The 25,182-nt window shown below is 35.8% G+C and overlaps 1 protein-coding gene across 10 annotated transcripts in view; it reads right to left on the bottom strand.

The window, feature by feature from the left end:
* The window catches only part of LOC113523070 (anoctamin-1-like), a 54,467-nt gene that overhangs the window by 9,796 nt on the left and 19,489 nt on the right, over positions 1 to 25,182 (bottom strand). For 8 of the 10 annotated variants that reach the window (XM_052897949.1, XM_052897953.1, XM_052897950.1 and 5 more), the window contains 15 exons: positions 20,140 to 20,208; positions 15,816 to 15,976; positions 15,186 to 15,354; positions 14,173 to 14,293; positions 13,594 to 13,705; positions 12,520 to 12,680; positions 11,575 to 11,711; positions 10,039 to 10,305; positions 8,811 to 9,014; positions 7,870 to 8,018; positions 7,146 to 7,231; positions 6,612 to 6,817; positions 5,157 to 5,320; positions 4,766 to 4,868; positions 3,841 to 4,072 (listed from right to left, as the gene is read on the bottom strand). In XM_052897949.1, coding sequence (XP_052753909.1) covers positions 3,841 to 4,072; positions 4,766 to 4,868; positions 5,157 to 5,320; positions 6,612 to 6,817; positions 7,146 to 7,231; positions 7,870 to 8,018; positions 8,811 to 9,014; positions 10,039 to 10,305; positions 11,575 to 11,711; positions 12,520 to 12,680; positions 13,594 to 13,705; positions 14,173 to 14,293; positions 15,186 to 15,354; positions 15,816 to 15,976; positions 20,140 to 20,208 — 2,341 coding nt within the window. Of the gene's footprint in view, positions 1 to 3,802; positions 4,073 to 4,765; positions 4,869 to 5,156; positions 5,321 to 6,611; positions 6,818 to 7,145; positions 7,232 to 7,869; positions 8,019 to 8,810; positions 9,015 to 10,038; positions 10,306 to 11,574; positions 11,712 to 12,519; positions 12,681 to 13,593; positions 13,706 to 14,172; positions 14,294 to 15,185; positions 15,355 to 15,815; positions 15,977 to 20,139; positions 20,209 to 25,182 lie in introns of all 10 variants that reach the window. The other 2 variants (XM_052897955.1, XM_052897952.1) reach the window with 2 other exon arrangements.

Genomic DNA, 25,182 nt, shown 5'->3' with positions numbered 1-25,182 from the left:
AGGTACCCAAGCAATCGACTTTTGTACAAAGCCTCCCACTGGTGAAAGTACTATACATAAAGTACTATTAGGCACTCTTATATGACTATTAAACAGTCTTAATCGCTTTACAAACTGCTAGAACAGATAGTGTGCTAGTTGGACTATGCCTACGCGTACTCATGTGTTCTCGCTGAATCCTACAAGTGAATTGTGATTTATCAAACAGTACCACTGTGGTGTATTGTGAAAGTGTCACGTTTGAGCCCAAACCATTTTCCAAACATGCTGTTATTGTTAAAAAAAAACGAGTTCAAAATCACTCACATAGCAGCCGTTTCTGTCAACAGCGCACCTGCTTAGTACTTAGAAATACTTATAATAAGCTCGGCGTTGTAGTAAATAGAAAATATATAACCGTACGGAAACGTCCATGATGTATATTAATAAAAAAAAAAAAATTGACAAACAAAAAACAGCCAGTATTTAATTGCAGATGCATATTGTTCGCTTTCAAAAATTTATCGAAATATTTTTATAAACACTATCGGAACTCAATAGGATGTTTTTTCTTTTCTTTTGCAGATAAACAGTACCTACCTACATACCTGCTTCTTTATTGGCAACCTTTCGCTTTAAATCCCGATAGTGTATTTAAATATATACACCGAGAAAAGTTTCAAATTAAATATGGAAGTATATTTTTAAAAGGGAAACACTGTTTAAAAAAAAATTTATGACAATTATTATCTAAGACAAAATCTAGATATTTCCATAGACTATTATAAAAACAAATCAAATAATACATTATGGACGTTAACGAAGGCTCATAGACTGCATTGTGTGTGTAACGTATACTACATTTTGTCATTGTATTAATTAGAGATAAATTTAAAACATAGTAGAGTTGGATGTTTACATAGCAATATCTATATATGTATTGTTGTTACAATATATGTATAATATATATTATAATCGGATATAGTAAATATCAATTATTCAATATTATATATATACTTATAATAAATCTGTATAGAGGTCAATTCTGTACATGAAATATATTTCCAAAATAATTATCAGGGGGTGATTAGTGATCGATACTGATGCCAAAAATGCAATCAGTAAAATTTTTGTCTGTCTGTCTGTATGATCGTTATAGAAACAAAAACTACTCGACGGATTTTAACGAAACTTGGTACAATTATTCTTCATACTTCTGGGTAAGTTATAGTATACTTTTCATCACGCTACGATCAATAGGAGCAGAGCAGTGAAGGGAAATGTTAAAAATGTGCACCCCTGCGAAGCCGGGACAGGCCGACTGTTTAGTTTTTAAATTAAAATAAAGAAACCGATTTTAATCGTAACAAAACCAGCTATTTAGGTTTAAAAACTAAACTATTTAATCAATTTTGATAAAATTTCTATGGGACCAATTTATAATTTATAATAATATACCTTTCAGATAAAAAAAAAGAATTCTGCAAATCAGCAAATAAGTGACGGAGTTATGAGGTAACTAACATGAAAAAAAACACCTCCAAATTGTGAATCTTCTTTTTTTAAATCGGTAAAAAAATGTAGTAATCATAAAATTATAAATGTAATATATATGTAGAAGAAGTCACTGGTCCGATACAAAATTACCCTTGCCCCTTTATAATGTTTCAATTTCGAAATTTAAAATAACTATCTTTTTTTATACAACTTAGAATGGCAAACAAGCTGACGGTCCACCTGATGGAAAGTGGTAACCGTAGCCTATAGACATGAGCAGTACCATGGACATAACAGAGTATAGTGTTTCGCCCATGATACCCCACATGCGTTGCCATTCCTGAGAACTCAGGTGTTATTCCTCTCCCACCCAGTACCCAGTAAGTTCACGTCACTAAAAAAAAAACTATAGTTACCAGATTATTATAACTTCTAAATTGAAGCCCAAATATCATTAACAAATATCAAAAGGTGATAAAATATACCATTCAATTTTCAGCAGTGAATTTTAAGCTGCTTAAAGCTTTGCACATAATACAAGCATTTAATACCATAACCTCTATTCTAATCTACTAGAAAATTATATGTTGACGAAAATATATATCTGTCTTATATACATTGACAGGGAGGAAAGGGATAGTTAGTAATGGAGACTGAGAATCTCATTGCTAGCAATATACTCAACCAGGTCGACCTCCTCGCGGTTCTCCCTGGAAACTATCACGGTTAATTCCTGATGAATTCATCACGATGGGCTAACTGGCCTGTTTTCATTCTCATCTATCACCCTTCACTGGTGCTCCGCCAGCGTATACCGTTAGCGCAGACTGGGTTATTATACCATTTTCACCCATCAAAAAAAAACAAATGTTCCACAACAAAGACTTCAATCATAGCAAAACCAGTTATGTTTATTTAAAAACTAAACTACTGAATTTATTTTTGCAATATTTGTATGGATGGATACCAATATGTAAGTGTATTATTTCAGATAAAAAAAAATTCTCCGAATCAGTTTATAAATGATGGAGTTATAATGTAACTACCATAAAAATAAATACCACCGAATTGAGAACATTATTTTTTGAAGTAGGTTAAAAATATCTTGTTTCATTTAAATCAATGTAAATTTGCTAGTATATTTTCATCAACATATCTATATTTAAAGGCTTCCTACCACAGCGTATCTAACAATTACGTTTTATATACACGATATAATTAATTTTGCCATCTAAATTATAATAACTAATTTTATAAACTTTTTTTTAAAACATCAGGGCCAAACGAGCATGCGGCTCACCTGACGGTAAGTGACTACCGCCGCTCGCGAGCACCCGCAACACCAGAGGCATTGCAGGTGTGCTGCTCGCCCTTTACATATACCATATTCCGCTTATTTCGTCAATTTTCAATAGTGTGGTAGGAAATCCGTCGTTTTGTTAATTGATCACACAAAAATGAGTTTTGGCAAATGGTATTATCATTGTAGCTCAATTTTATTTATTTTTTATTTTTTTTTTTTAGATAATTTCAATCTATTTCTGTTAATATGTATATTTAAAACTATATAAAGTAATAGGAACGCACTATTAAAACTATACAGCTGGGAATCATCGATAAACTCTTTCATTGAACGCACACACACAACACAGTCCTCGTGACGTTTCCAGTTCACTGATCAATACATACTATAGAGACCCTAAATATCTTTCCGATACGGATACAATTGATACATGTTCGATTATACACCTACTGCCCCCCCCCCTTATTCGTAAACACTAAAAAGTCCCACAAACTTTATTTTAACTATTAGTGTCATATCTCTGTCTGACAAATTGAGAAATTAGTGCAAAAGAAAAGGACAAAACGCTCCAATAACTAAAATAGGTTTATAAGAGTACCCCAATTTTATTACATAACAACTATAAAGCAGTATCCGCAACGACTAAATGTAATAAAACAAAAACTATACCAATCATTATAAAACTCGATCCAAATATTATAGACCTCGATCCAATCATAGTGGACCTTGATCCAATCATTGTGGATACGAGAGCATGGTCTCCATAATGATTGATTATCCATTTTATTAGACATAGTCGCTGTTGATTTATCGATAACCCAAAAACCACAATCTCTAAAATTCCATATAAAAATTCACGAGTTCCTGTGACAATATACATAAAATCCCGCGAAAAATCCACATAATCCCACCAATAAAACCACAAAATCCCGGTGCAAAATCCACGAAATCCCGCGACGTAGACCAGTGAACCGAAAACGCTGTTAGTAAAACCAAGGTAAGAAAGAAGCGAGTGCAGCCTACCGTAACCGTTAGCTATACGGGCGTGGAGGTGGCCACACCTGCGCCGCCGTCGCCCCCCTCGCCTGTGTCTCCCCCCGCGGGCCCGCCGGGTCCAGTAGGTCCGGCCCGGCAGCTGGTCCCCTGCCGGGTGGACCCTAAAGATCGCGACCGCGTCTCGTCCAGTATGAACGAGTTGATTACGTAGGCCTCACGGCGGATCCGGTCGCGCAGCTCACCGGACATATCCGGGATCGCCCAGCGGACGATTATCATCACTAGCGCCACCACATTCTGGTGGCAGAGTGGGAAAACCGATCAAGGATATTGGCAAGGAAAGTACATATACAAAAAATACATATATGAGGTGGACCGTCAGCTTGTTTGTCATTCTAAGTTGCATAAAAAAATACTCTTTTTATTCAGGTGCCATAAATTCAAAAATCTTTAAAGAACAATTCCGTTCTTCTTTTATTATCACTTTTTGGGCTCAAAAAATGAAGCTTTTAAATTTTTTATCAATAACATCAGCTGTCAACTGTCCACTGCTGGACATAAGCCTACCCCATAAGGAGTGGTTTGCCAGTAGTTGCCATGATTGGCAAGCGGGTTGACAATCGCAGTTAGGCTGTGGAGATGTTTTAAGACGCTACTGCCCATCCCTCTTTGTCCCTTAGACGCCTCTTACGACACCCACGGGACAGGAAGGGGTGACCTATTCTATGCCGAGACCATACGACAGTTCACGGCACAGTCGTAAACTTATGTAATAGAATATCCATACTAATATCATAAATGTGAAAATGAGTTTGTTTGTTACCTTATAGCGCCTTAACGACTTGACCAATCACTATGAAATTTGGTATACACCTACTACATGAGATGTAGAAAGATATAGCCAACTTTTATCCCGATCAGTAAACATATCTAGGAAGCACATATGAAGTCGCGAGAAAACAGCCATCAAAATATAAAATATAACAGTACCTCGAACACGACTATGAATGCCAACCTCGCGCCCATCACGTGCCAGTACCAGTTGCTGCGCTCGTAATCATCGCCCTGCTTGTAATACCAGTAGCCGGGGTAGCTGTGGACCGATAATTTATTTTATTTATTTATAATATGCTCACTTCACTTACAGTTTGCCAAAACGTGTAGTGAAACATAGGACAAAAAAAGGTATAATTCACTGTTTTTGTTTTTTTTGATGGGTGAAAATGGTATGGTAACCCCGTCTGCGCTAACGGGATACGCAGGCGGAGCACCAGTGAAGGGTGACAGATGAGAATGAAAACAGGCCAGTTAGCCCATCATGATGAATTCGTCAGGAATTAACCATGATAGTTTCCAGGGGGAACCGCGAGGTGGTCAATACCTGCACATTTCCTCTTTGTACGTGGACTTGAGCGGCTTGTACTCTATGACGCTGATGTTGAAGTCTGCGAGCGTGTAGTTCACGTAGTTGTTCAGATTGCTCTCCATCGCGAACTGGTACACGAGCCGCGGGATGAAGTCCGACGTGAACGCTATTATAAAACCCTACAATGACAATATATGAGATATATTAAAATATACCTTATTCACAGTGTTTTAGGTTAATTATCGTTTGTGTTTAACACACGAAAATTAATATTTAAAAAGCTTCATGATATATAATATGGTGGTGATAGTTCAGTCTTCTTATCTTACTAGGCTTGAGGGAGACTTTGTATTAAAACATATCTGTATTAATACCTCTATCCTATTCCTTTTCTTTTTGTCCCAAAAAAAATTTGCTTGGATAGTTTAGAGGACCGGACCATAGTAAAATTCCAATGTACGGAATCCCTCCCTCCCGGAACTAAAATGTTATACTTCAGTCCCGAAAGGGAGGGGTTGTCAGTAATGTGGACCACCAAACTTTGCTTTCCAGAAGGGATCTCCTGGAAACCATATACATATATATATTCTTTATTGCACTAAAACATACAGTAACAACGTAAAGTTAATTACAATGTTAGCAAAGGTTTATTCGTGGTGAATTGGTCACGACGAGCACTCTGCCAGTGTATACCGATAGTACTGACGATTTTACCAATCTATTTCCATCAGGTGAATTGTCAGCTGGTCTGTCATTTTAAGTTGCATAAAAATTTCACCCTATTAAAAAAACCTAGACCCTCACTCCCTGGAAAATAATCTTAGATACACAGCAAATGATCGTTCGTAAAAACTCATAAATTGTAAGAAAATCGTTGGACAAAAAAAAACATAAGCGGTTATAGTACATTACTGCAGCGGCCAGCAACTGAGGCATTGATGGACGAACGTGTAAATGTGGGTCGAGGCGTAGCCGAGGCACACATACGTGAGTCAATGCATACATCAATGCCTAGTTGTGGCTAAGGCTTGTATAGTAATTTTCTCAAACAATGCGTGGAAATCAAAAACACAATTTTAATTTTTAAGTTCAATGACGAATAACGAACAATAATAATTTTTCACACGCCATAATGATCCTTTGTTTTTTTTTTTTTTCAATAAACAGCTTTCTATTGCAAGCCAGTTCGAAATTTAAATAAAACCTTTTATTAGTTACCTCCTTGGTAGCCATGTTTCGAAGTAAAAGGTCATTCCATTTTTAAATTACAGGACAGATATGAGTTTACATAGTAATTTATCTGGCCGCAAAACACGACAAATATGGATTTTCATACAACTTTTGCCGGCCACTGCGCGCATGTATCTGGCCAGTACGGCAATTTTGATTTATCTCAAAGAAGATTGTCAAAATAATGCTCACATTTCCAAACATGTTTGAGAAAAATGATATAGTGAAGTGTATACTGACGTTGGTGATGACGCTGAGCTTTCCTATGGAGTCGAGGATGCGGTACCACACGCCGATGTCGTTGACACGCTGCGGCACCGGGCGGCGGTAGCACGAGAGGAACTTCTTCGCGTCCAGCCGCATCTCGAGCACGTTGTTGATGAGCGCGAATAGCGGCGCCAGCGGGAACGCGGACACGAAGATCGTCACGAACCCGTACTGGAGCACTGCCGATAGATTCGAACATTGACCAACACTATTACTATGAGAAGTTCCACAATTAAATATTATACATAAAGGTTACAATTAGTTAATTGCAATAAGATAATTACGTTTACGTAAAGTCTAGGATATTATACTAACATATTATATATATATATATATATATATATATATATATATATATATATATATATATATATATATATATATATATATATATATATATATATATATATATATATATATATATATATATATATGATGTTGAATAATATATATATTTTATTCTATCACTATTTACTAGACAATAAGTAGACGGTAAAATTAACTTACCCATTTCCAAATACTCCGGAAACAATCCCATATTACCAAAGTCGACTAGTTTAAAATCTTTTACCCACTGCAATGGGCTTTTAATCCTGAAAATTATAAAATAATATGATAATAAACTCATTAATTAATACTAAATTTTAATCATAGCTTCGAAAATTTTAATGGAATTTGCAAATTGGTACAATGCCAATTGCCTAATCTATACTTATAATAAATCTGTATAGAGGTCAATTCTGTACATTAAATATATTTCCAAAATAACTATCAGGGGGTGATTAGTGATCGATACTGATGCCAAAAATGTCTGTATGTTCGTTATAGAAACAAAAACTACTCGACGGATTTTAACGAAACTTGGTACAATTATTCTCCATACTCCTGGGCAGGTTATAGTATACTTTTCATCACGCTACGATCAATAGGAGCAGAGCAGTGAAGGGAAATGTTGGAAAAACGGGAGAAGTTACTCCATTTTTAAGCTTCCGTCGCGTGTGCAGCCTTAATGGCCACTTTTTAAAATGTAAAAATGTCCACCCGTGCGACGCCGGGACGGGCCGCTAGTCATAAATAAATGTTTAAATAAATATATTTTTTAAATCATTATCATCATCAATCAAAATTATAACTCTTAGAGAATAAATTACTAAAATAATATATATTTAATTATTAATTTAGCCCCCCCCCCCCTGTTCCTCAATTAGAACCAAGTACTATTTGAACTCACGTGTTTTTCCTGCCAATAGTGCGTATGATATACAACCACTTGAGTAAATACGGCATCAGCATCTCCACTATGGTGTTGATGAACTGCTTGCCCACCATGATAATGGCAAGCTGGATGGACAACTCGAGGAAGCAGCCGCCGGGCGCGCACTGAGAAACGATAGGTTCAATTTAATACCTTCTTTAGAGGGAGGTGGGGGGGATAAATGGGTGATGATAGAGGAGGATGAAAGCAGGTCAGTTGTTACATCGTGACTAAATCAACAATAATTTACCATGGTGGTCACCAGAGAGAACCGCGTGGAGGTCATCCTGATAGTGACATGACAGTGATAGTTACTATCAACGCGACAGTTTTTTTTTTTTTTTTATTGGATGATAATGGAATGATGGCCCCGCCTGCGCTATCGGTATACACTGGTAAGGCACCAGTGAGCGATGACAGATAATGATGTAGCAGATCAGTTGGCCTATCGTGACGAATTCAACAATAAATCAGTCACGATGGTTTCTAGGCGAACCGCGTGGAGGTCGTCCTGATAGGGGATATAGCTAGCAATGAGATTGCTAATCTCCATTACTAACAATTCCTTCTCCTCTCAGATCAACACGAAAGGCTCCATTACTAAGAAGGAGGGGAGGTTAGCAGATTGTTAGTATGGGAATTAGTGATTACTAGCAATATATCCAGTGAATTTGCCATGATGGCATGACTTCATCATTATTATCATCTGTAATCCCTCACTGGTACATTCGATTCCATCATTGCCCATTAAAAGAAAATACAGTTAGGTAGTTAAAAAATTTCAAAAACTACTCCTATAAATACAAACAAATATTTTTAAAACATTTCGTTTTATAGATTTTAAAGCCATTCTTGACAGTTACTTGAGTATATAGTAATCAAAATATAAAAAAAAAAAACAAACTAATAATAAATACCTCTTCTTGTCTATGGCCAAAAAACCGCACATAGTCTCCGGGACGACCCACGTATTTCCCTTTAAAGAACGCGATGTAGAATATAGACGCGTAATAGTTCACGAACTGTAGTAGGTATATCTTGAGCGTCAGTGAGTCGTCGAACTCCGTCTGTGTGCGTAGCAGTTCCTTCTCCGTGAGCCACTCCGCTAAGTACTGGTATATCTGTTGATTCAAAGACACAAATGATTACATTCAGAAAAAAAAACAAAAGAGAATCGAAGAATTTTTTCTTTATTAATATTACAAATATGTATCTGAGCTATGCCTGCCAGTATTTTTTTTTCTTACCAAGGAGTATGTTGTTCTACTTTTTAATCTGTCCTCGTAGAAGCATAATAAATTTTTAAACGCCGGCTGTTGTCTTTACCCTTAAATTCACTAAAAAGCACTCATCAAGAGTGTCACAATAATTATTTATTTTAGTGTCTCGATATTCCGAATCAGTGCAAGATGGTGTAAACCAGTGTTTTTCAAAGCCTGGATCGTGAATCCGAGAGGTCCCCAAGTCTCTACAAGGCGGTCACAGGAGGTCACGATGTCGTATTTAACTGATACCTAACTACGAAAATAAATATACGGATTTGATATTTACATATAATAAATAAAAAAACCACAGGTTAGGAATCGCGAAAGGCGTGAGATCACAAAATATTTTTACACGCTAGGGAGAGGTCACGCCATGAAAAAATTGGAAAAACGCTATGTAAACAACCACATTTTTTTTTATTTTGTTTCTGTTGCGTTAGCCGCTCTATAAACGAATCTGTTATACAAAGTTTCCGTAGAAAATATTGTTTTATTATAGTATAATTTTGCAATAAGGCTGCCTTGCAAGACACATACCACATGTGTCATGAGATACTGTAATTTTTATCAAAATATGTGTTAAGTACAAATAAAGCAAATTATTTCTCTCTCTCTCTCTCTCTCTCTCTCTCTCTCTCTCTCTCTCTCTCTCCTTCTTCTTCTTCTTTATCTCTATTTACAGAGACATGATACCATAGTCCTAAAGAATAGCAACGCATGAGGAATACCATGGGTAATACATTGTGGTCTGTTCATGTATATAGGTGATAATTATAACTGTCCATTAGGTATACCATCAGCTTGTCTGCCATAAAAAAACCTCTATCTCTTTCTCTGTTCCATTTCATTTCATTCTATTCTATTCCAATCCGATACTCACATAGTTGAGCAAGCATATAAGCACGAGGTTGATGCAGGCCGCGGTCGCAGTGGTAAACATGATGGGGTTGTAAGTGATGAGCACGTTGGAGTTGTGGCGCAGGATGGTGGCGCCGAGCAGCGACATGCGGTAGAGCACGACGCCGAGCACGGTGGCGAGCGCGAGCAGCACCAGCAGCGCCACCACGCTGAACGACATCAGCGTCGCCGGCAGCCGCATGCGCCAGAACGGCACCATCGGCTCGCGCTCGCCCGTCACCACGTTCAGCTGTGTGCAAACAATCAACCGGTGATCCGACACTTTTGGTATGTCCCAAACAGTAACAGTTTACCAGAGAGAGACTTTGTACAAAAGTCGTTTGCTTGGACACCTCAGTCCCATTCGTGTTTCAACCGTAATACAGTTGTGTTTGCATGGCTGTGTTTCGGTTTGAAGGGTGGGATATGGCGTGAATTTACAGGGTACAGAGGAATAACAGCTGTCCTCAGGAATGGCAACACATGGGGGGTATCATGAGCGAAACAGTATACTCTGTTATGTCCATGGTACTGCTCATGTCTATAGGCAAAGGTTACCACTTTCCATCAGGTGGGCCGTCAGCTTGTTTGCCATTCTAAGTTGTATAAAAAAAAACAACATGACATGAGAGTAACATACAAAAGGAATAAGGAATTATATTACAAGAAATGTAACAATAATAGCATTAAAATCTTACAACAAGTTTACTCTTCAATCCAATCCTAATTTTAAAGCAATCTATTGCAAATAACTATTTTGTAACACACTCTAGATTTTAACTATCAACTGCTGACCATAAGATTCAACCTTGGAGGGTTTTGCCAGTAGTTGCCACGCTTGGCGGGCGGACTGGCAACCGCAGTTAGTTATGTTTTAAGAGGGACGCTGCTGTCGATCCCTCGACCTACCTTAGTCGCCTCTTGCGACACCTACAGCAAAGGGGTGGGCTATTCTATGCCGGGACCACACGGCAGGCATAATGGGCATAGAACCTAAATATGGGTAATATCGGTACGCTTCAATATCTATACATAGGATTCCTCTTAACATTGATGGCGGAAAGTCATTACCCATCAGACACCGCCCAAACCAGTCGGTACTTCATTCGATATATTATATAACCTATATAGTTAATATGCTTATCCATTATTGGATCAATATATATTGTATCCTACAACAACAATATTGGGGGCAAAGGGATTGTTAGTGTTAGAGACTGAGAATCCCATTGCTAGCTAGCAATATACCCAACCAGGTCGACATCCTCGCGGTTTCCCACCCATGGAAACTATATATATATATATATATATATATATATATATATATATATATATATATATATATTATATGGCATCATGATAGGCTGAACTGGCCTGTTTTCATTCTCATCTATCACCCTTCACTGGTGCTCCGAAAGCGTATCCCGTTAGCGCAGGCGGTGTTACCATTCCATTTTCACCCATCAAAAAAAAATGTATATAGAGCTGTATACTATCTACCGCTAATTGCAAGCAGTACCTGCGTGCGCTTGACGTGGGCGAGCCGCGCGAGGTACTGCGGCCGCGGGTGCTCCTCGTACACGTCGAAGCCGGTGAGGTCCCAGCGGTGCGTCATCTCCGCCGAGTACCGCTTCCACAGCTCCAGAAAGCAAGCCGCTGTGATAAAAAATATATTCGTAAAAAAGTCGATTGCTTGAGTACCTCTGTCCCATTCGTGTTTCTACCGTGAAGCAGTTGTGTTTGCATGGCTGTGTTTCGGTTTGAAGGGTGGGATATGGCGTGAATTTACAGGATACAGAGGAATAACATCTGAGTCCTCAGGAATGGCAACGCATGGGGGGCATCTTGGGCGAAACAGTATACTCTGTTATGTCCATGGTACTGCTCATGTTTATAGGCGACGGTTACCACTTTCCATCAGGTAGGCCGTCAGCTTGTTTACCATTCTAAGTTGTATAAAAAAAGCTCAAACCCACCAATACATAACCTTAGGGTTGACAGTTTTGGACAGACTAACTTACCATTTTTTTTTTTTCACAAGGCCTAATTAATTAATTATTAATCTTGATATCACCAAATCTGATTAAGATCAAAACTGCTTCTGTTTTATTTTATAAATACCTGTTTTCACAACCGAAGCTTAAAACCGAATAGGACGTAATTTATTTTTTCATACTACTTTGTTTTAAAATCATGCAAGAAGTATCGTTTTAATTTACACTTGATGTTGCTAATAGTAATATTATCCCTTACATCGGTGGGTGATATTGAACTAATATATAGATATTGCTATATATTACGCACCCCTACTGTTTATTAAGTACACTCTTCAATCAGCTAATCTTGGCCACTCCAAATAGGGTATAAGTGAGACGGAAGATACGAAAAGTAAAAGATTAAATTTAATGATATTCACTGGGCCCATAACCTGATGGTGTACTTTATCAATGACTTTATTACTTACCCCAAAAACTCATGAATATAGCGAAGAACACAGTGGTGGAGTTATCGAAGAGGTAGGTGATCCGAGATTGTAAGCAGGTGTCCTTCAAATCCCAATAGTCGCAGAAGTAGTCGCAAAGGGGACACATTTTGATCGATGAATTGTAATTACACACTTGCTCACTGAAATTATAGTGTATTAATATTATAATTATTACGTCTTACCTCTCAGGGAAGTGGCAGAAGTAATGTGGGATAGAGTGACTCAAGAAAGACGAAAATCGAAACGGTTGGAAGAGGCCTTTGCCAATTAGCAAACAAGAAGAAAATAAACAAGAATCAATTACAAGAATAAGTTTTCTTGTTTTTTGCTTTTAAGATTTTTAAAGTTTAATGTTTGTTTTAAAGCAGTGTTATTACGTTTAGTTGATCTAAATAAAGGCCATAAAAAAAATTCTTATCTCAATGTCCCTCCCTCTTATCTCTACATCCATATCTCTACCGCCCTTAACTATGTCTCCCATAACTTACTCTCTCTGCCAGTCGTCCTAAAGGATGACTGCTAAAAAACGCCTATAACATTAAGTCCGCCTTATAGTCATTTTATTTTTTTCCATTTTATTTGGTCGTACAATCATATTAGTCAATGAATTTAAAATAAATAAATACATAAAACTTTCCCTGTTATTACTACTTAAATCGGTGTTTCCCAACGTGGAGCCCACGCCCCACAGAAGTGCCATTTGATAGTTAAGGGGGGAAGGTGAAGGGGGGGGGGGGGATTAAAATGAACACGAAGCGATTTTAACCCTCTTGCTGCGACCCATGTAAATGCTACGAGTAGACATCGGTGCCAAGTTTAACAAAAAAAAGTAAATTAAAAAATTTGCTGTAAATATTTATTAGGTATAATTTTATTTGACATTACCAAAATATCAACTGGGCGATTAGAGTCGTCAAGTAAACTTTATCGGGAAAAATTATGTATGAAGGCATAAAAATTTAGAAATGTTCAAGTAGGGCATGGCACATAAAAGGTTGGAAAACACTGACTTAGATTGTCTCTACTTCTCTTATTCGCGTTTGTATCGCTTACCTTGGTTGATTAGAATACACTGTAGAGGCGGAATATATGACGCAAATGAGACCAACTATAGACGCTGGGATCAACATGTGAGTGTAGAATCCGAGCCACGCGAAGTACAGACCTATAACAAGTGCACACGTTAATATGTGTATATACACATATATTTTAGTAGACTTCAAATTTATTAAGATGGTTTTCCACAGAAAAAAAGCGACTTTAATTATAAATAATATATTATTATATACATATACAGTGTTCATATCTTCATATCCAGTGTGTTATAAATTTCATCCTGTTTCTCGAGTGCTACCTATCGAGTGGTGGCCCCACTGAAAATCAGCGCTGTAGCACCACGCTGCAGCTTACGCTGAGTGGCGACCATTTCAGCTGCTACTACATAATTATTATTATAATGTAAAAAATTATAATTAATATTGTTATATTGTGACTGAATAAATGATTTATTATTATTATTAAAACCAGTTATTTTTATTGTAAAAATTATTGAAACGATTTTGAAAAAAAAATGTCTATGGTTTGAATTGTTTCAAAGAGAACTAAAGTAAAAAAAAAATAGATATTTCTCACCTATCTTAACACCGAAATAATCCTTAACATAGTCCAATGGCTGGTATTTGATACACTTGGAGACGCTCGCCCACTCGGTATACAACAGATGCCTCATGGAGCCTGGTGTTTTGAGATCACCCTGTGTGTAGATTAAAAACAGCATCTTAAGAATAATATATCGTGTGGTGTCTTACATTTGCTGCGTGTCCCAGCATAGAATAGGCAACCCCTTCCTTTCCCGTGGGTATCGTAAAAAAGCACTAAGAGAACTTAATGGTCAAGGGATAGGCAGCAGCGTCTCCCTTAAAACATGGTCAACGCTTAACTACGTTTGCCAATCCGCCTCCCAATCGTGGCAACCACTGGCAAAGCCCCACAATAGGGATTTTTTTATGGATGAAGATGGAATGGTAACCCCGCCTGCGCTATCAGTATACGCTGACGGGGCACCAATGATAAATGATAGGTGAGGATGATGACAGGTCAGTTGGCCCATAGCTGTCAATTGAACAAGAATTAACCACTATGGTTTCCAGGGGGAACCGCATGAACCTGATAGGGTGTATTGCTAGCAATGAGGTTGTTAAATCTCATTACTAACAATCCCTCCCCTCCCCCCACAATAGGGGTAGACCTGTAGCTACAGTTAAAGGATGACCTGATGATGATATCATGTGGTAAACCCGATCAGACGCCAGTTTTTGGACAGAGCGTGCTAAGATATTTGAAATTCTTTCAGTCATAAGTTCGTAAACATGTTCGAATATTTATTTTGAATTTAGAAATACGTAAGAACAGATAGATTTTAAGAGAATCCTTGCTACCCCTCACCCCGAGACCCGTACCAGCGAACGCAGTGTAAGATGATCCCACAAAAGATGGAGTGACGACCTCAAATATACTACAGACAGTCAGTAGATGCAGGTAGCTCGTGACCGTTCCTTATAACAATCTATGAGGAAGGCTTATCTTCAACTATGAACAGAGAACGATGATATGGTGATAAGATGAATGAAAAGATGGGCACGTACATCGTGAAGAGGGTACGCCGCGCTGTAAGTACTGTTCGATATGAGCCGCGTGATGCCGAACGCGAAGTCGTCGTTGCTGGCCGACGAGAACTTCTTCCTGTCCAGTATGAACTGCACGATGCGCGACCTGATCGACGGCGTCCAGAAACACTCCGCTGTTGTGTCGAATCTGCCATACAATAAGGATATTATATATTTTTTTGTAACTTAGAATGGCAAACAATCTGACGGTCCACCTGATGGACAGTGATAACCATTGCCTGTAGACATGAACAGTACCATAGACATAACAGAGTGTATTGTATCGCCCATGATACCTGGAAACTACTGGATTTAATTCTTATAAATTCGTCACGAGGGGTCAACTGGCTTGCTTCATCTTCGCCTATCACCCGTCACTGGTGCCACGTAAATGTAATCATCTATTAAAAAAAATCATCCATTTAAAACATATATACCACCTTTAATTAGGTACATGGCATATGTCATGGTGTATGTAGTGGCTTTAACGTCTGAGATATTTGAATGATATTTGGTACATAGGGAGTAGATGAACAATATAAACTATACATATTGATTTACACAATTAAAGTCGTAGGAAACAACTGGCCTAAAATACTTAATACTTACAAATATTCTTTATCCTTGGAGTATATGGCAGTGAGCCGATGTTTCCGCTCGGGAAACAAATCCGGATCAACCCTGATCTTTGCCATGAACTGCTCCCAGCACGCGTCCATTTTGTCGACCAAGCTGTTGGTCTTTTCGTGGACATCTTTCAATGCTGAAAACTGAAAAATCAACCTTGATATATAAACAATAAGACTCACCGACGACATATTCAAAATTTGTTTTAGTAACGCACACGACTGTTGCATTATCAATTAATTATATAGGACCTTATTAACAAAACCAAAAAGTTCCATTTCCACTGAATTAATACAATCAAAGAATTAAATAAGGACATATTTTTTAAATAAATACAATCCAATAATTTTATTATCGATTGATGTCTATATAACACATTATTGGTATTAATCAAGCAAATTTCCGTGCACAACCCAAGCCTTTTTCCGCTACCCTCAAATACGTAAGCATGATGTATTGGTTGAATGGACGAGCCAAGCTGTGAATACTGCGATCATTTGAGAGTGAACTACGGAACTCTAGATATCAACTTGGTACAATATAAAATAATCTTTAACACTATATGGATAGAGAATAGAATACTTTAACAATAGACAGCAAGTTTTATCCAACAGACCCAATCACCTATCCGAACAGATTAATTTACAAAACGCTAACTCTACCCATATAATAATAAGGACTATTTTAGATTGCACTCGCAGTGCTCGGCTGTTATTATAATATTTAGTATATAATACCTTTATTTTCAATCCTCATAGTATTTAGTAGTACTCTGTTATTTAAAAACTAATTGACCAATCCCAAGATCTCTGATACCATAAAGCGTCTACAGAATTGAACTTTTGTTCTAAATGCAACGATGACAATTAGGTCGATTCTAAAGTGCTATTTTACTAAACTTTTTCAATTTGATAATACAGCTATATCTTTACAGTAAGGACTAATATGAATTAATTTTGTAATGATCCAGAAAATAGTAAATTAGCGAAACAATCTAATTAATATACAGGATGGAAGGGACAGGTTGGCCAAATCAAAAACAGCTGATTCAGATGAATAGCCTCACTCAGATAGGAGATTATTTTTCCACCGGAAATGCACCACAACCATATAATTAACGATTCTTAGTATTGACGCTGCGCAATGTATTTGAAATTTTACCACGTGCTGTGGCTCGCTACGCCGACATCTACAGCGCGCGGTCAACGGCGCTTCTTCGTAGATAGTTTTTAAACGCTTGCGACGCTAACCTTACAGAGCTGATTTCAAATATTACAATGCTGTTTTTTTGGTATTTCATTATATATCACAAAAAAATATTATTATATCTTTATATTATATCAGAAGATCATAGATTACTTTTTTACAGATTTTAAACAAAAACGAAACAGCATAAAAAAAAACAACTATATAGGCCCAATGGAAAGTTTTCCGAAAAGAATAACAGAGTTCCTGTTTCGCCCATGATACCCCCATATTCACAGACACACACTTCACACCGAATAAACACAACTGATCTGAATTCATAGTGAATTTCAATTCACTGTTTTTGCCAACCTGTCCCTTACATCCTGTATAGGGATAAGTTTATAGAAATGGCTGTTCAAAATCAAACCCAATACAGTGGATATTTAGTAATGTTAGCTGATAAATATTAAATAATTACAATGATATGTTAAACGCGCAACTACCCTCACATTAGTAGACAGAAATGAATAAATTACCAATAATATATACATATTTTTACATAATTAATTTTAAACACATCACAGCCAATTATTTCAAATAACATTATATTAGGTTAGTATATATACATATTCATAATTAGTTTTTTTTTAGATAACACAAATCAGATGCCAATATTTCAATTGTATTTTGTAATCACTGTTTTCCTTTAAAATTTAACTGGATAGAATACCTACAAAAACTATAGAAATTTACTAATATTCTATAAACAAATGAACAGAGATTATAATAAATAAGTTTAATAGTACATTACTGCAGCGGCCAGCAACTGAGGCATTGATGGACGAACGTGCAAATGTGGGCCGAGGCGTAGCCGAGGCACACATACGTGAGTCAATGCATACATCAATGCCTAGTTGTGGCCAAGGCTACTAATAAAAGTACTATACAATACTTTTCTCAAACAATGCGCGGAAATCAAAAACACAATTTTACTTTTTAAGTTCAATGACGAATAACGAACAATAATAATTTTTACGCGTCATAATGTTCCTTTTTTCAATAAACAGCTTTCTATTTGCAAGCCAGTTTGAAATTTAAATAAAACCTTTTATTAGTTACCTCCTTGGTAGCCATGTTTCGAAGTAAAAGGTCATTCCATTTTTAAAATACAGGACAGATTACAACTTTTGCCGGCCGCTGCCCGCATGTATCTGGCCAGTACGGCAATTTTGATTTATCTCTAAGAAGATTGACAAAATAAAGCTTACATTTCCAAACATGTTTAAGAAAAATAAATTTATCTCATAATAAAAGCACTTGTAATAAAATTATACAGTTAATAAGGAAAGCTTGACCTTAATAAGTACTGCATCGTATTTAGCTAATATAATTAAGCAGTTACAGCCTACTTACGCTAAAAATTCAAATTTCGAAGCAATATTTTTTGTATTAATACCTCATAGCGGTCTAGAATTTAACAATATCTGATGGGTATTGTTAACATTATTAATGTAATCGAATTTATTTATTTTAAATCATAATTGTAACAATAATCCACATATTCATTGTATTACCTACTTACCACATTGTTCATTGAGTCAGTTTTATTATAAATTTACATAATATTAAATGTCCATACTTGTATTTTTTTTTTATTTATATTTTATTGTACACACTAAAAATACATATAAAATATGATAGAGGTAAGCAAATGTACAAAGGCGAGTTTAAGGTGGTTGATCATAAAACACAAATAGACATGAAATACTAGATGGCGTTAGAATCGTCACTTGTGCTTTTTTTTATTATTTCGTAATTAAAGATAATTTAACACAAAATATATAAATTGGCGAGTGGTTTTATTTATTTTTTTACAGATATAGTAATAATTTATCATAATTTTTGTCTTTATTCTCTTGTATTGTACAATTTTGTAAAAAAAACATACACTTGCAAGAAACATAGCAATTGTGTGAATTAATGAATTATTCATTCAAGAAAAGATTATGTATCACATCATATGATCATATGTATCGATTCACGTGATATTTATACTTATAAAAATCACTTGCCGATTCAGAAATTTCACTTCAAATTATCTTTAATTAAAAATAATCAATATAAACCACAAATCTCGATTCCAACGACATCTAGTATTGTCTAATTTTGTTTAGTGACCAACCACCTTTACTCTAAAAGAGTTCTCTTCCAGCAAACCCAAAGTGGAAAGGCGCATCTATAATGCACTGGTAAAGTATGTGATGGATGTAGAGCAGGATAGATGGAAAAGTATTATTTAGAACTCTCAAAAACATTCATAATTTGTCTGATCGATAAGTAGTTATTAATCTTATATTTTTACTAACATGTACTATTCCTAGGTAGAACACCAAAAAAACACAAAAAAATACATTAACACTCATTCTATAGAATAGAAGGGAAGAAGAAATGTGTTTATATAAGAATAACGATATTATTTTCTGACTCAAGTTACGTTCCCAGAACCTTTAAAGAACAGAAGACCTACCATGAAATGTTTTTCAAAATTTCGAAGCCGAACGAAACACAAATTTGATATTTAAATTACATAATACTTATCGTTTAAAAACATTAAAAATATTAAAATATTATTCCTTTAGACTTATAGTAGGATTTATGACGAACAAAATGTTAAGCTTCATTTACTGGGCCGATTTAGGTATGAACGAAAACACGAAATTGAGTCTGAAACATCGGAATTTCATTTCATGGTAGGCCCCCAGATATTATAAGAAATCAATCGAGACTTATGTTAATGGAAACGAAACGCGTTCAAGTTTGATAAACATTAATTAATTAAAGTATATATATGAGACGTTATTTGGTGCGTGCAACACTTACGATTCGTGTTTAACATGATCAATCTAATTAAACCTTAAGACGATGCCATAAAGCTTAATTTAAAACCGATCATACTGGCCCAAATGGCAATTACTACACGGACCATAATCTGACACATGTCGCCACCAAAAACCAATTCGTTGGCCACAACATATAAGCGCTGGAACTGTTTAGTGAATCCGTAAGCGCAATATTGTTAGTAAAGCGGCCATGCGTAGCAACCACGACATCGGCATACCTTAGACATATACATGGCAGCATTCAGTATGGCATTTGTCCGCCCACCTTTTCTTATTTTACTGCATTCCTATGAACGTATACAAGACAATGTTACTGTGCCTCGTGGTACGCACGTCACGTAACTACAGGTTATTCGAAACTAATCAACGAAACTTTACATAGACAATAGATTATGGGGGGTAGAGGTAAGGGAAACTATCCCATATGGGAAAACAGTTGCACAGGAACAGTGTCCAGCTGTAAGCTGTAAATAACCGTTCCAAATCCCTCCAGAATGGCGCTAGTGTAGCGAGAGAGTATACAATTAATTTAGCAGTTATTGATGGAGTGAAGTGCGTCGAGTTAAAATATTTAATTCCTTTTTTACTATTAAATTAATTTAATACGTAAATAAAACTGTAACAATAATATTTAACATATCAAATCATATCACTATTTTTGTATTTTAGGTTTTTCTTTTAAAAAGTGTTTTACTAAAAGCGGAACTTTTGCTTGCCTTGTGCATGTGTGCCTCCCTTTAACATATACCCACTTGCTACTGTAACGCCATCCTAAATTAACACATTTTAACGGTCATTTTTTCAAACACAGAAACAGTTCTCCTTACCTTTACCCTCCATGCAAAGATTTCTAATTTGAAATTCAGAAACTATACAGGATGAAATCAAAATAACGGTACGTAAAGCTAAGAATCTAGCTATACTATAAAACATATTAGGACAGAATATTTTTGATTCAAAAAATTCAAAAACGTCAATAAATTGTGAGTCTCCTTGACTAGATAACTGAATAACCGAATGTACCGTGTTAGTATGCAAGACTCAATTTTTTTCGTAGTTTTTCGACTCATCTTTATTAAAAATGTATAATTTCATCATTAGAATACATACTTCAAAAGACACTACTTCTGTTTCACCCTGTATAGCGATCAACAGCGATCTATTAATACATAATACATAGTCAATACATAATAAATGCAGTTACAAAATAATGAATATCGTGTAATATATTAATAAAAGTGACTGTAAAGCTTCACTGATTTATTATTGAACATCTAGAACATTCTAATCACAACAGACATTAGCTGAACTTAGGCCTATGCAAACTAAATTACATTGTGTCACTCGATGCGCTATAGAATCAGTAAATTAAGTGAAGGATATAAGATAGGAGTAATATAACTTATTAAAATTAAATTTAAGGCCACCTTTTGCCCGCGGATAGAAAATTGCTTATGTCTTTCTGCATCCCATATAATACCCGTATACCAAATTTATAGTGATTCATTAAGCCGTTAAAGTGCCAAGAGTTAAACAAACACCCTTTCACATTTGTAATGTAATATTAGTAAGGATTACTGGTACCACATTTATTTATTCATTAATTTTTTTTGAAAATAAATTATATTATTATTATAAATATATGTATTTGTAGATGACTGTCTTAATGCTCAAAGCATTCTCTCCCAGTCAACCACAGGGAAGTGTCAGAATACTCGAATGCTGTACTAGTAATTATCGATATACATACATACTAGAATTCCATTTGAAATAAACATTCACCTCTAAGCAATGATTTTAAGGTTTGCGCAAACGTAGATACATCAGTGTACTCGTTGGTATAAGCAACCGGTAACATCTTGAGTGAGAGATATCTATTAAACTGTGTATGCATATGCCATTATTATAATATCTATGTGATTAAATTTTTTTTGCAACTTAGAATGGTAAACAAGCTGACGGCCCACCTGATGGAAAGTGGTAACCGTCGCCTATAGACATGAGCAGTACAATAGACAACAAAGTATACTGTTTCGCCCATGATACCCATTTTTGCGTTGCCATTCCTGAGGACTCAGGTGTTATTTCTCTGTATCCTGTAAATTCACTGTCATATCCCATTCTTCAAACCGAAACACAGTCATGCAAACACAACTGCTTCACGGTTGAAACGAATGATAAAAAAAGATACTTTATAAGTGTATTATATATGTATATAAAAAAAATGCTGATTCTTTATTTATTTCATAAATTTTCCTCTTTTATTTTAATGTTTTACAGATAATTTTGTTATATAAAATTAATAGACATTAAAAAAAACTAAAGAGGCAGATGTGTGACATTAAAAAAAATCAATAAAACAATACTCGTAAATTCACTACTTTAGTCTTTCAGACGAAATAACGGGCGAATATAACTGTTGCCACATCACAACAACAATAATCCAAAATAACGTCTCGTGACGCGACAAAAAGTGTCAGAGTTTGCGGTACGCCTAAATATTTTCTAATAACACATGTCAAGGATTTGCTACAATAATTAAGAACTGATTACGGAATATGGGAGCAATTAGACACAAGCGGTGCAGTTTATTCCATTAATTAGTTTGTGCTCAATATTGATGATTTCCACCTAACGAGGCCCTTCTTACTAATAACTACGACCTACTGTTCTTTTGAAATATTTTTTTAACGGTCTCTATATACATGCACAGGAGTTTTACAAACTTACTGTGTCTATCGTTTCCGACATTTATTTCAACTTCATCCGAATTTTTTTTTTTTTTTTATACAACTTAGAATGGCAAACAAGCTGACGGCCCACCTGATGGAAAGTGGTAACCGTCGCCTATAGACAAGAGCAGTACCATGGACATAACAGAGTATACTGTTTCGCCCATGAAACATACATATTGTTATTCCTCTGTACCCAGTAAATTCACGCCATATCCCACCCTTCAAACCGAAACACAGCCATGCAAACACAACTGCTTCACGGTAGAAACACGAATGAGATAGAGGTACCCAAGCAATCGACTTTGTACAAAAGTCTCCCTCTGGTAAATCTTCTTCGGTATGCGTACGGAGTACTTTTTATTATTATTATTATTCAAAATTATATCTTTTAAAGAGATAACGTGGCAAATTAACCTGTTATTATTATTTTATATATACAAGCCGTTATTTAAAAATCGAAAGGTAGGAAAGTAACCAGTGCATAAAAAAATATATGTTTTTAATTACTACATTTAGGAATACAACAGCAACAGTATATATTAAATTGTTATTTAACGACCATTATGATTGATAGATGTAGAACAGTCTATCACAGAGCAAAAAAAAAAATATTCACTACACATTTTAATCAAGGTTTAGGTAAGGTGCGCCATCTAATTCATCTAAATCATTTTAGTTTCTTTTTTAATTTTATTAAAAAGATGTTTTATTTATAATTTGAAGTCTGTGTCAGTTTAGGTTTTGTTTTTTGTTCGCTTTTTTACTCCGTTGGTTTTCTTTGTATATATTTTATATAATTATATTATATTTTTCTATAACACCGTGTTTCCATACCAGCATACAGTCCTTTCGCCCACACTATGAGTACTCGGTATTTGATAGAAATACTTCTTTTGTAAATATATATGTACCCGTTATCAATCTTATGAGTAAAAAAATATCTAAAACAGTATATGATATATAGAAAATCACTAGACCAAAACAAACAAACATACTAATAAATACAAATGCGTATTGTATTGGGGTCGAAGCCGCAACAACAGGAAGGCAAGGTAGTGTGTTAAACCGCTACACCACCGAGGTCGTCAAGTAACTAAGTAAACAATAAGTTTATGTTTCTAATTCGTCGTATTATAAATGAACTAGCGACTGGACCCGTCTTCGCACGGATGCAATATTTGTTTGTATATCTTTTAAACTGTTCAACACATTTTGGCTGGCATTTTGGCGTGTGTAAAAGTACTACACTAACATCACTAAAATTTTAAAATGAACGCCCTATTTATCAGCTTTTTTTTATACAACATAGAATGGCAAACAAGCTGACGGCCCACCTGATGGATAGTGGTAACCGTCGCCTATAGACATGAGCAGTACCATGGACATAACAGAGTATATTGTTTCGCCCATGATACCCCTCATGCGTTGCCATTCCTGAGGACTCAGGTGTTATTCCTCTGTACCCAGTAAATTCACGCTATATCCCACCCTTAAATCGGCCCAGGCAAAAATCGAATCAAGGACCTCATTACACAAAACAGTGTGCCTAAAGATGGGCCACGGAAGTCATCATTTTTTATAGTCTTTTAAAGTAGATATAATGTCTGTAATATTAAAGGGGAAAATAAAAACACAAATTGGCGAACAAATGGCGAGGAGGCGCGTTGCAATTCTTGGCAAGGAATACGTCTGAACATCGACAATGGTTACGATCAATAATTTCCAACACACAGGCCAAAGTTCAACTCATTATAGCTGCACATTGCAAGATTATTATATCGTCAACGTATTGTGAAAATATCGCAAGAAATATTTATTATAAATACATATATCACATATCTATAGATATTGGTACATTAAGGGTTTAAAAAAATATATATAAAACTACGACATTTAAAAGTAATTTTATTTATGTATTTTACGAAATGATAACCCTCATAGGACAAGTGTCAAAAGCTCACACACATACAATTGATTTTGTTAAATCAATGCACCGCCATTTACTCTCTCTCTGTTTAGCGAAACAGGGCCTCTAGACAAGCGGCAAGCGAATTCGTCGATGGAATCGACATCGCTAGCGAGTCCGTAAGTTGGAATGAGTCATCCAGCGTTGCTATCTCATTCTGTCTCACGGACTCGCTAGCGATGTTAATTCCAATGACGAATTCGCTGGCCACTTGTCTAGAGGCCCAGTCGACTGGTAGAGAATGCCATCAGGCATTAATTCCACCCTGTTGACACGGTTACGTTTAATGTCCCGCCAGTAAGAACTAACCTACTTCAGCGCGCTCCCTTAACTCACGCAGTACGGTTATTAAATAATATTATAAACATCATTGATATATTTAGTAGTAGCCTGCCAAAGATATTGGAAGCGTCTAAGAAATATCCAGAGTCGGGTTAAATACATTTATTATAACTTTGTATGTTAGCACACTAGATTTATAACATTGATTTGGCTTTTGCTGTTATAATGTTATAATTATTTTTAATGAATAAATAAATAAGTTTTAATATGTAGAAAAG

The sequence above is a fragment of the Galleria mellonella genome, unplaced genomic scaffold (assembly GCF_026898425.1).
Source record: "Galleria mellonella isolate WM207_F2 unplaced genomic scaffold, CSIRO_AGI_GalMel_v1 utg38, whole genome shotgun sequence".
Taxonomy (NCBI): Eukaryota; Metazoa; Arthropoda; class Insecta; order Lepidoptera; family Pyralidae; genus Galleria; species Galleria mellonella.
The sequence above is the reverse complement of the archived record's forward strand: the minus strand, read 5'-3'. Positions and strand labels throughout refer to the sequence as shown.